General features: G+C 46.0%; 1 protein-coding gene across 1 annotated transcript in view; it reads left to right on the top strand.

Annotated features, from left to right (window-relative positions):
• The first annotated feature begins 4,121 nt into the window (after positions 1–4,121).
• LOC143981555 (uncharacterized) overlaps positions 4,122–14,712 on the top strand; it is a 54,737-nt gene continuing 44,146 nt past the window's right edge. Inside the window, exon 1 of the mRNA XM_077479500.1 lies at positions 4,122–4,193. Coding sequence (XP_077335626.1) covers positions 4,139–4,193 — 55 coding nt within the window. The 5' untranslated portion in view covers positions 4,122–4,138. The remainder of the gene's footprint in view (positions 4,194–14,712) is intronic.

Genomic DNA, 14,712 nt, shown 5'->3' with positions numbered 1-14,712 from the left:
TGGCTTGGTCATCCACTCTACCAAGTCTTCGGCATGTTGTGGCTCAACATGTCCAGCTGCCGAAAATAAGAACAAGCGTGTCCCATGGCCATGTGCTGATGAGGATGCACCGTGTCCATAACCAACACTGTTGCCTCTAGACACAGAGCCTGCTTGCCCTTTTTTATTGGCTCATGACTGTCTGCCTCTCCTTGTTGGCCTTCCAGACATACTAATGGCCTGCAGGGAGATATAGGTGCACAAAGCTGGGACGTATATACTGATATACTGCAGCTAGCAGAATCAACTGCCTGCCTGTAGTATTATTAGTATGAGAACACCAGCAATTGGGGTAGCTTTATGTGCACACTGTGCAGAGTACACGGTACACCAACTGTAATTACTGCAACTGCCTGCGGTATAGGATCAGCAGAACACCAGCAATTGGGGTAGCTTTAGGCATACACTGTGCAAATGACACATTACGCCGACTGTAATTACTGCAGCTGCCTGCCTGTGGTGTAGGATCAGAAGAACACCAGCAATTGTGGTAGCTTTATGTGCACACTGTGCAGATGACACAATACATCAACTGTAATTACCGCAGCTGCCTGTGGATAGGATCAGCAGAACACCAGCAATTGTGGTAGCTTTATGTGCACACTGTGCAGATGACACAATACATCAACTGTAATTACCGCAGCTGCCTGCCTGTGGTGTAGGATCTGAAGAACACCAGCAATTGGGGTAGCTTTATGTGCACACTTTACAGTTGACACAATACACCGACTGTAATTGCTACAGCTGCCTGCGGATAGGATCAGCAGAACACCAGCAATTGGGGTAGCTTTAGGTGTACACTGTGCAGATGGCACAATACACTGACTGTATTTGCAACAGTTTCAAATTAAATTAAATCACACTGTCTCTCCATCTATCTCTCTCAGGCGGCTTTATATAGTGTGCGGCATGTACTAAACCCCCTAAGCCATAATTGGCTTTGGCCAATTACGGGTCTCTGTTCTGCGCTGTGATTGACCAAAGCATGTGGGTCATAGTGTATGCTTGGCCAATCATCAGCCAGCAATGCACTGCAAAGCCGCAGTGAAATATGGGCCGTGACGCGCAACTCGAATTTGGCGCAAACGGCCCATAATATTCGGAATGCGCCGAACGGACGAACAGACGATGTTCGATTTGAACATGGGTTTGACTTGAACACGAAGCTCATCTCTAATCCTTATTCTGCGTTGTTCAGAGAACAAAGCATACTCGGATTATACTACCGTCCCTGTGGATGGGAGATTATCTGCAGGTGCACACTACGGTTCCGCTTTGTGCTGATCACACACACTGAGACACAGGAGCGTACATCGCCTAAACCGATAATGTCTTTTCAGAGAAAGCACATCCCCCCCAGACGATCGTTCTGTACATCGCACAGCTGCCCTTCGCTGGCAGACATGTCCCCACTCTGCAAACACTTCTCTGCATCCCCAAGGAGTTTTTCACTACCAAACGGATCACAACCAGCCCCAGTCAGCTCTTTACAGCGGGTTGCGGGAGAACTAACACTGGGAGACACTATGACAATACATAATAAATACATCTTCATACAATTTCCACAACAGTGCGGCCTCACTAGTTCTTATCAGTGCAGCCTCATCAGTAGGGATCCGAACATTCCCCATTTGGTTCGCACCAGAACAGGCAAAAAAAAAATTCGAACACGCAAACACCGTTAAAGTCTATGGGACACGAACATGAATAACCATCTTCTTCTTCTCCATCTTCATCTTCTTCTTCCTCTGCTCTTCTCGTCCCGCATCTTGCTCCGGCTTCTTCTCCGCGCCGTCCGCACGATCCGTCTCTGTGGAAGTCTTCAGCAGTGTGACGCTCCGCTTCTTCTGACACTTCCTAAATAACGCAGGGCGGGGCCACCCAGTGACGCACAGGGACTTCCCTACGGCTCACTCCCCTCTGACATCACGGGTAAAGCCATAGGGAAGTCCCTGTGTGTCAGAGGAGGGCGGGGTCACTGGGTGGCCCCACCCTCTGTTATTTAAGAAGTGTCAGAAGAACAGAAGCGTCACGCCGCTGAGGACTCCCACACATGCGGATTGTGAGGACGGCGCGGAGAAGAAACTGGAGCAAGATGCGGGACGAGAGGAGCAGAGGAAGAGGAAGATGAAGATGGAGAAGAAGAAGATGGAGAAAAAGAAGAACACCGAACGAAGACCAGAAGAAAGAAGATGAAAGAAGAAGCGCAAAGAAGAAGAATTTAATAAAGGACTTGTCAAACCTGTCTTTTGTCTTTTTTAACCTTTTTGTCACTTTTTGTTTAAATGATAGGGGTACATTTGTACCCAATTACCAATTCACACAGGGTGGGCCAGGATCTGGGGGTCCCCTTGTTAAAGGGGGCTTCCAGATTTCGATAAGCCCCCCACCCACAGACCCCCACAACCACTGGGCAAGGGTTGTGGGGATGAGGCCCTTCTCCCCATCAACAAGGTGCTTTGAGGGGCTACTTCAAAGTACCCTCTCAATGTTGAGGGCATGTGGCCTGGTACGGTTCAGGAGGGGGGCGCTCTCTCGTTCCCCCCCTCTTTTCCTGTGGACTGCCAGGTTGCGTGCTAGGATGAGGACCCCGCGCCATTTTTTTTTTACATTTTGGTGTGGGGTTCCCCTTAGTATCCATACCAGACCTGAAGGGCTTGGTACGGAATTTAGAGGGACCCCCACACATTTTTTTTTTTAATTATGGTTCGGGGGTTCCCCTGTGGGGAAATCCTCATGCCGTTTTTATTAATGAACTTTTATGTGTATTGCGGACCAACAATTCATTGTAGCTGCGAGTAGTTTTAAATTACTTTTTTTCCTATAGAAATTTCATTTTTGCTGTCAGACTGTTCTAAGCACGGGAAACATGCGCCACTTTACAGGCATACTATAGACACCACCCAGGTACGAAATTTAAAGGAATATTACACTTTTATTGTTTCACGTTAAGCATTATTGAAATCACTGCTCCCCAAAAAATTTAAGTTTTTAAAACTTTGTTTTGCATTGATGCATGTCCCCTGGGGCAGGACCTGGGTCCCCAAACACTTTTTATGACAATACAATGCATATAAGCCTTTAAAATTAGCACTGAATTTGACACAAACACCCGAAATTGTTTGTGTTCAGCGAACAGCCAATGTTCGAGTCAAACATAAAGCTCATCCCTGCTCGCCAGTGCCCATCATTGCCCATCAGTGCAGCCTCATCATTGCCCATCAGTGCAGCGTCATCAGCGCCCATCAGTGCAGCCTCATCAGCGCCCATCAGTGCAGCCTCATCAGCGCCCATCAGTGCAGCGTCATCAGCGCCCATCAGTGCAGCCTCATCAGCGCCCATCAGTGCAGCCTCATCAGCGCCCATCAGTGCAGCCTCATCTGTGCCCATCAGTGCAGCCTCATCTGTGCCCATCAGTGCAGCCTCATCGGCGCCCATCAGTGCAGCCTCATCGGTGCACATCAGTGAAGAAGAATTACTAAATTACTTATTGACAACGTTTTATAAGAGAAACTAAGAAAAACTGTTTTTTTTTTCATTTGTTTAGCAAAAATAAATAAAAAACCCCAGTGGTGAATAAATCCCACCAAATGAAATTTAGTATGAGTACAGTGTTACACGACCGCACAATTGTAATTCAAAATGTGAAAGGGCTGAAAGCTGAACATTGACCTGGGCAGGAAGGGGGTAAAAGTGTCCGGTATTGAAGGGGTTAAAGTGATATTAAAGCTTCAGATTTTCGTTTTTTCTTTAAATAACACAGACGTTATACGGTTTTGCAGAGAATGCATTAAGGTGAACAAAAAAATCCTTTAGGCTTTAGAACCTCCAACCATTAGAAGTTCCCTTTAAAATGTCACAACGGTGTTGTTAAAATGAATCTCGGGGAGGGAAGTGAAAGCGTGTTGATATGTGATATTGTAAATGTCTCGCCTCTCTATAATGCGCATAGAAGGGAGTGAGAGATATTCTGCCACCTCTAAGTGTGACGTGTGGTTGTCCTGTAAACTCGTCCCCCAGAAATGGGCTAACCACATGATAGTTTCCTCTCTATACATTCTCTATCTGTGTCATTTGCTGCATGAGAGCCTCATTCACCATGAGATCCCAGACCGCTCTCCTCCTGCTCTGTGTCCTCCTCCAAGCCTCATCTGGTGAGTATAGACATTCCGGGCTTTTTCTGACATCCTGAAGGGGTTGTCCAATCCAGTCTTATATACGTAGCACTACCCCCATAGGAGTTGCAGATGATCTTGGATCCCACACTCCTGCACAGCCAGGCACACTGAATTTTCACAAGCGTCCAGAGACAGAGAACAGTCTGTGATTTTGCGTTTATTTAATGAGGGTTAATAACTTGGATAGGGACGGGAGATTATGGGATGCCTACTTGATTTCAGCAAAACTTCAGGAACATCTTCCTATATAAAGTCTCCTTCACTCTCCTCCTCTGGGCCATCTTTAAGGCACGGCAAAAGGGGCAGCTGCCCTGGGCCCTGTCATTGTTGTGGGGATCAAAGTAGCTGCCTCATACTTGCAAACTATCCCGGTTTAAATTCTCCCGTATCTTAAAGTTCTAGTCCTGTGCTGCGTCCCGATATCTCAGTGTGAAGTTCTGCTACTAATTCGGCCCAGCTCTGCCCTATTGTTGTGTATAGATGACGCACCTGCAGACCCTGTGTTTATATATAAATAACCAGAATTGATATGTAAATAGCAGCGGCATTCATATGTAAATATCCATGGTCGGCGCCATTGATATGTAAATAAAGGTGGCATTTATATATATATCATAAATAAATAAATATATATAAATATAATAATATATGATAAATATATAATATATTAAATTAAATATATAAATATATATATATATATATATATATATATATATATATATATATATATATATATATATATATATACATACATATATATATATATATATATATATATATATATATATATTTATATATATATATAAATTAATATTATAATATATTATAATATATTAATATTAATTAATATTATAATATTAATGTTAATTAATTAATTAATATTAATATATTAATTAGTATATTTAATATATTAAATTATATATTAATATAAATATATAATATATCATATATAATAATATATGATAAATATATCATAAATAAATAGCAGTGGCATTCATATGTAAATATCCATGGTCGGCGCCATTGGTATGTAAATAAAGGTGGCATTCATATGTATATCATACCGCCCTGATGTCATATCCACCATCACCTATACTGAATGCTGCCCACTGGGGAGGTAAAGGGCCATGCTTGAAAGTCCTGCCTGCAACCGTGGTCATTAAGCCTACCATCAGCCTGTTCTGCAAAAGTAAGCAAATTGGTGGGGGGGGGGGTAGTTTGAGGTGCCCAGGGGTAGCCAGAGAAGGAATTACAGTTTGGGGTGCACAGGTGAGCAAGGAGGGGATGTACAGAGGTAAGGAAGGTGGGTGCAAAGATGAGCAGAGGAGGCAGGTAGAGTTAAAGGGGTGGAGGGTTGGAGAGGAGAGAATGGGGGGAGGTTTGGGGTGCCGAGGTTAGCAGGGGTTTTAGGTGTACTGACAGGGTGGATAAAGATGGAGGTGACGTGTAGGGCGGCCCATTCATTTCAATGGGCTTCTCTATGCGCTAGAAATGCAGAAGAAAGTCCCAAATCCTTTTTCAAAATCACCTGGTGCCAAGGAACGTGTCAGCAGATGGGGGAGGGTGTCATTAACAATTGATGGCACTGCTGTGTATCGGCAAAAGGGCAGCGCGTGTCAGGAAAGCGATTTTGCATGCGTTCCCAACACACACAAATGTGAACGCAGGCTACATGTCTCATTTACATTGGTGGTCAGTGTAAATCTTCTCATTACATTGGGGCCTGGTGTAGAATCCTTTCATTCAGTCTAATGTTCAGTGTGAATGTCCCCCTTACATTGGTGGTCAGTGTAAATCTTCTCATTACATTGGGGCTTAGTGCAGAATCCTTTCATTCACGCTAGTGTTCAGTGTGAATGTCCCCCTTACATTGGTGGTCAGTGTAAATCTTCTCATTACATTGGGGTTGGTGCAGAATCCTTTCATTCACTCTAGTGTTCAGTGTGAAGGTCCCCCTTACATTGGTGGTCAGTGTAAATCTTCTCATTGCATTGGAGCTTGGTGTAGAATCCTTTCATTCACTCTAGTGTTCAGTGTGAATGTCCCCCTTACATTGGTGGTCAGTGTAAATCTTATCATTACATTGGGGTTGGTGCAGAATCCTTTCATTCACTCTAGTGTTCAGTGTGAAGGTCCCCCTTACATTGATGGTCAGTGTAAATCTTCTCATTGCATTGGGGCTTGGTGTAGAATCCTTTCATTCACTCTAGTGTTAAGTGTGAATGTCCCCCTTACATTGGTGGTCAGTGTAAATCCCTACTTACATTGCTGGTTACTGTGAATGCTTCTATTACATTAGTGGTCAGTGTAAACCCCTATTTTATTGGTGGCCAGTGTTGAAACTCCTCTTTAAATTGGTAGTCGGCAAAAAAAAATCAGCATTGCCATTGATCACACCCTCCCTTCCCCCCAGCACTGCCACTGATCCCAGGAGTTCTAGGATCCCTAGGAGATGGGTTCCCTCACCTCCCTAGTCCATGGTGTGCAGGCAGTGAGGAGATAATGTCCTGTAACCTCTAGCGACCAATCAGTAAGAATTAATGAAGTGCAGTAATCTCTAGCACCCAATCAACAAGCTGAAATAATGTGCTGTAACCTCTAGAAACTAATCAGTGAGCCGCAACATGTGCTTGTAACCTCTAGCAACCAGTCAGTAAGCGGTAATGATATACTGTAACCTCTGGCAACCAATTGCAATCGCTGCCTGATCTGATTCAGTAAACCAATTTTGAGTCTAGCGGCTATTTATTGTGTATATATATATATATCAGAGCAGGTGGAGAGCGAAATTGCATTGGGGGGGCAAGAAAATGTTTGCCCAGGGTCCAATCAATATTAAAGACGGCCCTGCTCCTTCTACACAATGATTTTCTGGCTCCAGCTGAATCCCTTGAATGATCTGACATGCCCCCAGTCAGATGAGCAATAGCCCATCACAGGCAGGAACTCGTAGCCCCACTTTGTGTAGCGCAGTTGCAGCGAAACAGAGGGTAACTTCACCTTTGTGGCCACTGATCCCAGGATCACCTCTTCAGGGACTGCCAACCTCTTTCACCAACCCTCCTGGCTGTCTCTCCACACCAGTCCACCCAACTGACTCTTCACCAGCCCACCCGGCTGACCCTCAGGAGATCTCTCAGGGAAGGATGAAGACTTAACTACACCGATGTCTTGGCGATGTAAGGGAGACCGGCTACATATGGCATTCTCCCCCTTTCTTAGTCTCCAACAGTGTTGCTCTGCTCACTCTGCCCTCTCTTGCTCCCGTACCTCCAGGAAATACTTCCTCCCATGTGTTATGGCAGGATCTTTCCAGCACCCGAGCCCTGACCCAAGGCAGGACACCTCCCCACCCAGACTAGGGGGTACCCCTGAGGGCCACCGACAGCCTCCTCAACCATGTATCTCCATCTTCCACCTGACTGCCCCTTGCTGGCATGGCCCATGTCTACAGTATCTCACAAAAGTAAGTACACCCCTCACTCACATTTGTGTAAATCTTTTCTTCTCTCTTTTCATGTGACAACACTGAAGAAATGACACTTGTCTACAATGTAAAGTAGTGAGTGTACAGCTTGTATAACAGTGTCAATTTCCTGTCCCCTCAAAATAACTCAACACACAGCCATTAATGTCTAAACCGCTGGCAACAAAAGTGAGTACACCCCTAAGTGAAAATCTCCAAATTGGGCCCATTTAGCCATTTTCCCTCCCCGGTGTCATGTGACTCGTTAGTGTTACAAGGTTTCAGGTGTGAATGGGGAGCAGATGTGTTAAATTTGGTGTTATCGCTCTCACTCTCTCATACTGGTCACTGGAAGTACAACATGGCACATCATGGAAAAGAACTCTCTGAGGATCTGAAAAAAAAGAATTGTTGCTTTACATCAGGGATATGCAATTAGCGGACCTCCAGCTGTTGCAGAACTGCAAGTCCCATGATGCATAGCAAGACTCTGACAGCCACAAGCATGACACCCAGAGACAGAGGCATGATGGGACTTGTAGGTTTGCAACAGCTGGAGGTCCGCTAATTGCTTATCCCTGCTCTACATAAAGATGGCCTAGGCCAGTGATGGCGAACCTTTGCACCCCAGATGTTTTGGAACTACATTTCCCATGATGCTCATGCCCTCTTCAGTGTAGTGAAGCATCATGGGAAATGTAGTTCCAAAACATCTGGGGTGCCGAGGTTCGCCATCACTGGTCTAGGCTATAAGAAGATTGCCAAGACCCTGAAACTGAGCTGCAGCACGGTGGCCAAGATCATACAGCGTTATAACAGGACGGGTTCCCCTCAGAACAGGCCTCGCCATGGTCCACCAAAGAAGTTGAGGTCACGTGCTCAGCGTCATATCCAGAGGTTGTCTTTGGGAAATAGACGTATGAGTGCTGCCAGCATTGTTGCAGAGGTTGTAGGGGTGGGGGGGGGTCAGCCTGTCAGTGCTCAGACCATACGCTGCACACTGCATCAAACATACCTCCAAGACCACCACTGCCTTGCTAAAGAAGCTGAGGGTAAAGGTGATGGACTGGCCAAGCATGTCTCCAGACCTAAACATTATTGAGTATCTGTGGGGCATTCTCAAACGGAAAGTGGAGGAGCGCAAGGTCTCCAACATCCACCAGCTCCGTGATGTCATCATGGGGGAGGGGAAGAGGACTCCTGTGACAACCTGTGAAGCTCTGATGACCTCCATGCCCAAGAGGGTTAAGGCAGTGTGTCTATTTCCCAAAGATAACCTCTATATGACGCTGAGCACGTGACCTCAACTTCTTTGGTGGACCATGGCGACGCCTGTTCTGAGAGGAACCCGTCCTGTTGTACCGCTGTATGGTCTTGGCCACCGTGCTGCAGCTCAATTTCAGGGTCTTGGCAATCTTCTTATAGCCTAGGCCAGTGATGGCGAACCTTGGCACCCCAGATGTTTTGGAACTACATTTCCCATGATGCTCATCTACACTGAAGAGGGCATGAGCATCATGGGAAATGTAGTTCCAAAACATCTGGGGTGCCAAGGTTCGCCATCACTGGCCTAGGCCATCTTTATGTAGAGCAGGGATAAGCAATTATTCTGAGTGGAACCCGTCCTGTTATACCGCTGTATGGTCTTGGCCACTGTGCTGCAGCTCAGTTTTAGGGTCTTGGAAATCTTCTTATAGCCTAGACCAGCAAATTTGCACTGTTATACAAGCTGTACACTCACTACTTTACATTGTAGACAAGTGTAATTTCTTCAGTGTTGTCACATGAAAAGATAGAAGAAAATATGCACAAAAATGTGACTGAGGGGTGTACTCAGTTTTGTCAGGTACTGTATTTATGGAGTGGTCTCAGCCCCCTGCCAGCCTACCTCTGAGGATTGCCCAAGGCCAAGGACTCCTCATATTTATACCCAGAGAGATGAGGAGGAGCAACAAAATATAAATATTAAAAAGATACAACAGTTTCTTGTTGTCCCAGCGATAGGACATTATTCCTCCCACTGACACCAATGATAGGACACTATTCCTCTCACTGATACCAATAATGGGGCACTATTCCTCTCACTGATACCAATGATAGGACACTATTCCTCCCACTGATACCAATGATGGGGCACTATTCCTCCCACTGACACCAATGATAGGACACTATTCCTCTCACTGATACCAATAATGGGGCACTATTCCTCTCACTGATACCAATGATAGGACACTATTCCCCCCACTGATACCAATGATGGGGCACTATTCCTCCCAATGATACCAATGATAGGACACTATTCCTCCCACTGATATCAATGATGGGGCACTATTCCTCCCACTGACACCAATGATGGGGCACTATTCATCCCACTGATACCAATGATGGGGCCCTATTGATATTTTATTGAAAAGAATCAAGCAGCCAATTTTATACAAAAGTAAAAAATGAAACCATAGTACAAAACTTCAACAGAAATCAAAGGAATACACATCCATGTTCAGAATATATACAATATATACATAGTCCACTACCAAAATATTTTTAGAAAACTATTTACATTTGTTAAAAGGGCAGAAAATGGTTCATAGTCTCCTCCTCATCAGCACACTCCTCCCGAGGACAGCTATGATCCACCCCACTGCAGAATTTCACATTGCCCAAATAATAAAGCCTCCCATGGAAGCACAACCAGGCCAGATCCCTAAATGTAATATCCAAATGAATCAGTCTTAACCCCACCCTCAAAACTGGGCCTGGGCAATCCCTTAAGGCCAGTGGGTCATGAAAGTCTTCGCTCAAGACTCGACTCATAAGGACTTTCCTCGGATCTGAGATCTTCAGCTGACAATCGCCAATGCCGCAGTAACTTCAGGCACGGAGCAACATAGGCTGGTAGCTGACCACGATGACCCCTGAGATTCTTCACTTGGCCACCTTCTTCCCAAAGTCGTAGAAAAGGCCTAAACCAAGATCTAAATATGCCTACCCATCCAGGAGGTTCCACTGCAAGCATATTACCAATGTTAAATTTGAGAAAAAGCAGTGAAAAGAAAAGAACTGGGTTGACCATACCTAAGCCACCCTCCATCCTGGATAGATAGGTGACATTCTTCTTGATGGGGTTCAGTCTGTTCCCCCACAGCATCTGGAAGAACACACTACTGACCCTAGCATAGAGAGACACTGGTAAGATGCAGACAAAGCTGACATACAAGAATATCGGAATCAGGTAAGTCTTAATCAGATCAACCCTTTCCCTCAGAGATAAATTCCCTCTCTTCCAGCTGACCACCTTAGTATTGGCAATTTCCAGTCTGTCTTCCCAGTTTTTGAGGCCATAATGACCGTGTCCGAATTCAATGCCTAGTATCTTAATTTTTTCCTGGGGCAGTGTAATGCCCTGTACACACGGTCGGACATTCCGACCACAAAATCCATCTGATTTTTTGGACGAAACTTGCGTTGCATACACGTGGTCAGACAAAGTAGTCAGAAAATCCGATCATTCGGAACGAGGTGACGTTGGTTGCGTACGATGGGACTATGTAGAGGCTAGTAGCCAATAGCTTTGGTCTCGTAATTTAATCTGAGCATGCATGGCACTTTGTCCGTCTGAATTTTCTACAAACGATTGGAAAAAGTCAGATCAGATTTTTTTAGATCCAGCTCTCAAATTTTTTCCGTCACAATTTCCGATGGAAGAAGTCAGATGGAGCCCACATACGATTGGATTTTCCGACAACATAATCCGATCGGACCTTTTCCGTCTGAATTTGCGACCATGTGTACAGGGCATAAAGGTGTCCAGGAGATCAAACCCCTCACCTTCCTTTCCCATCCAGAAACGTCACTCTTTTCCTGATTGATCTTGGAGCCTGATCCTTCAGAGTAACGTGATGTCAGAGATACCACCTCCTCTGCTTCATCGGTCCCAGTGACAATCACCGACACATTGTCCGCATAGGCAACAACCCTCAAAGGCGGCTCACCGGGGAGCCCCACTGGTACCCCACACAACATGCCGCTCTCTAGCCTCCTGATGAGGAGGTTGATTGCAAACACATAGAGCAGGGGACTTAGGGGACAACCCTGATGCACTCCAGAGCCAATTTCAAAGGACTGCCCAACCCAACCATTAACAAGAGGAAAGCTTTCTGCCCCCTTATACAAGACTTTCAACCAATCGACAAAACCACCCGGCAGACCGTACTTACTAAGGAGCAACCACAGGTACTCATGGTTAACACAAACAAAAGCCTTTGCCTGATCCAATGTCAGCAAATACTTTCCCCAGCCTGCAGCCCTGCACAGCTCCAAGGTCTCCCGGACAGCTAAAACCGCTGTGAAGGTGCTTCTACCCTGGACCGAACAGTGCTGATGGCGAGAAAGCAAAGACTCTGCTACTGACGATAGGCGCCAGAAAAATATCTTTGCCAGTATCTTTTTATTGACATTGAGAAGGCTGATGGGGCGCCAATTCTCAATTATTAAAGGATATTTACCTTTTGAAAGAAGAATCACAGCCGAGTGCCTCATGGAAGGGGAAATCACCCCCCAGGAGGGAAACTCTTAAAAACTTCTACCAAATGTGGGGCCAGAATAGACTTAAAGGCTTTGTAAAACTCAGCCATCAAGCCATCCGGTCCAGGTGACTTTTTGATGGCAAGCTGTTCAATTGCCCTCATCACCTCTTCAACTGTGATCTCCTCTGTCAAATTCATCAATGGAACATCTCCACCATTTAGACCTGGAGTAGAGTCCAAAAGCTTTTCATCCTGTCATGGTCAAGCTCTTTACTCCCAAGAAGGTCAGCATAAATGGACCTCATGACCTCCAGGATCCCTGACCTGGACTTTGTCAAGAAACCTGTACTATTCTTAAAGGACAATGACCGCTTTAACAGCTACACCTTGTTTGCAGTTCTGGTAAGGGTCAGGCGAGTGGTACTTCCCATAGTCCCTCTCCAGAACCAAAGAGGCATGCCGGTCATATTGACACTTCCTGAGGAGGAGTTTCACTTCGAAGATTGCCCCAGGATCTCCTCCTCTCGAGACAAGAATATCCAGTTTCCTCAGTAAACATTGGTAGATCATGTATTTATTAAACTGTTTTCTATTGGCTAGGCCCCTGAAGAATCCAGCGATCCTCTTTTTGGTCAGCTCCCACCACTCAGCCTTGCTGCTACAAAAGTCCAGGATGGTCACCTGAGCCTGAAAGAATTTCTCAAATGATTGTCTAACATGTTTTTCCTTCAGTAGAGTCAAATTCAATCTCCAGATGCCCTTGCCCCTCTGAGGGGCGTCTGAAGCATTCAGGACCACAGATAGCATACAGTGATCAGAGAACTCTACTGCCTGCACCACTGGGGGTGAGAAAGGAGAGGTCTCCTTCAAAAAAAAACTATCTATCCTACTCTGACTACTACCTCGATGAAAGGTGAACCCGGTGTCATCCGGGAGGTGCTTAATGTGCACATCCACAAGACCAGCATCCCTAACCATACTATTTAATAAAATGCTATCATATCCCAGCCTGTCCTTGAAGTCCTTCCTGTCCTTGGGCCTAGTTACTGTATTAAAGTCACCTCCAAAAAAACACTTTCTGGGATGTAAAATGAAATGGCTTGATCCTTGTAAAAAGGCATTTCCTGTCCCACTTTGTGTGCGGTCCATAAACATTAATTAGGAGCAGGTCCTGCCCTCCCACAAGGACTTCTAAGACCATACATCTCCCAATCTCCACCTCAATAACCCGCCGGACAGTTACCATGCTGGTTTTAAACAACACCGCCACACCGCCATAAGGCTCGGCCGCAAGAGACCAGTAAGATGGACCATACCTCCACTCTCTCTTGGCCATATGAATATCTGCCAAGGAGGTGAGCCTAGTCTCTTTCAAAAATAAAATTTCAGCATCTAATTGGCTGAACAAAAAGAAAGCCATTGAATGAGCTCTTACCGACTTAATGCTGGCGACATTTATTGTCGCCCCTTAAACGGAGGGGGAACCGCCATTTGGGTTATTGGGTGGATTGCTTCTTAGCTCCCCTCTGCAGCTCATCACCAGAAGCCTCTTTCTTTCTTGAGGCAGCCTCAAACTCCATTTCAGAATTGCTCTGAAGAAGCCCCAGATGAGGAAATATCCCACTTAGAGGACCTATAACGGTTGGAGACAAGCACTGGGGCTTCTTGACCCCGGTCTGTCCTCACCGCCTGCCTCTTCCACCACCCAACCTTCCTTCTCTCCTCCAGGTACTGCAGGTCAGCTTCAGAGATGCCATCATCCCTTGCTTTTTTCTTTGAAGTCTTCAGAGAAGACTTCTTTACAGAGGAAGAAGCAGCACCCCTTTTGATACTTTCTACCACTCGTGGTGGAGAGGGGTTTTCCCTTTGAATCAGACTTAGGAAGGGTAGACTCCTGGGGGGTAACTGTCCCGGGGGGGGGGGGCACAGACTTGGAAGGTTCTGACACAAGAGGAGAGGGTACAGTAGGCTGGGGGGACACAGAGACAGATACAAAAGGAATACTTACATACACAGGAGGGGTGGCCACAGGAACTGGAGAGGGATCCTGAACAGGACCAGGGGAGTCGGTCACCGCAGAGGAGGATGGTACACCAGGAGCCTCACTCTCCATCCCGTCCAGCCTTGACAAGTCATCTATTACCTCCTTCTCCATATTGTGCCAGGCTTCAGGACATCTGCTGTAGGGATGGCCACGGCGCAGGCAAAGGTTGCACCTGATCATATCGGTGCAGTCCTTAGCCATATGACCCTGACCCCGACACACTGAACATATCAAGGCTGAACAGGAGGAGCTCAAATGCCCCTTTTCTCCACAATGGTGACACAGCTTCGGCTGACCAGGGTAGAAAATAGTCATCCTATCCCTCCCTATAAAAGCTGAGGAGGACAGGGGACGGGCAACATTCCCATCCCTGGCCAACCTGACCATTACTGACCAACCCCCAGTCCAGATGTTACGCTCTTCAAGGATTTTATTGGGCTTGGTAAAAACCTCACCATC

Source organism: Lithobates pipiens, unplaced genomic scaffold (genome assembly GCF_037356315.1).
Source record: "Lithobates pipiens isolate NorthernLeopardFrog02 unplaced genomic scaffold, aLitPip1_a1.2 Scaffold_16, whole genome shotgun sequence".
Taxonomy (NCBI): domain Eukaryota; kingdom Metazoa; phylum Chordata; class Amphibia; order Anura; family Ranidae; genus Lithobates; species Lithobates pipiens.
This window is presented reverse-complemented; position numbering and strand designations above follow the sequence as displayed.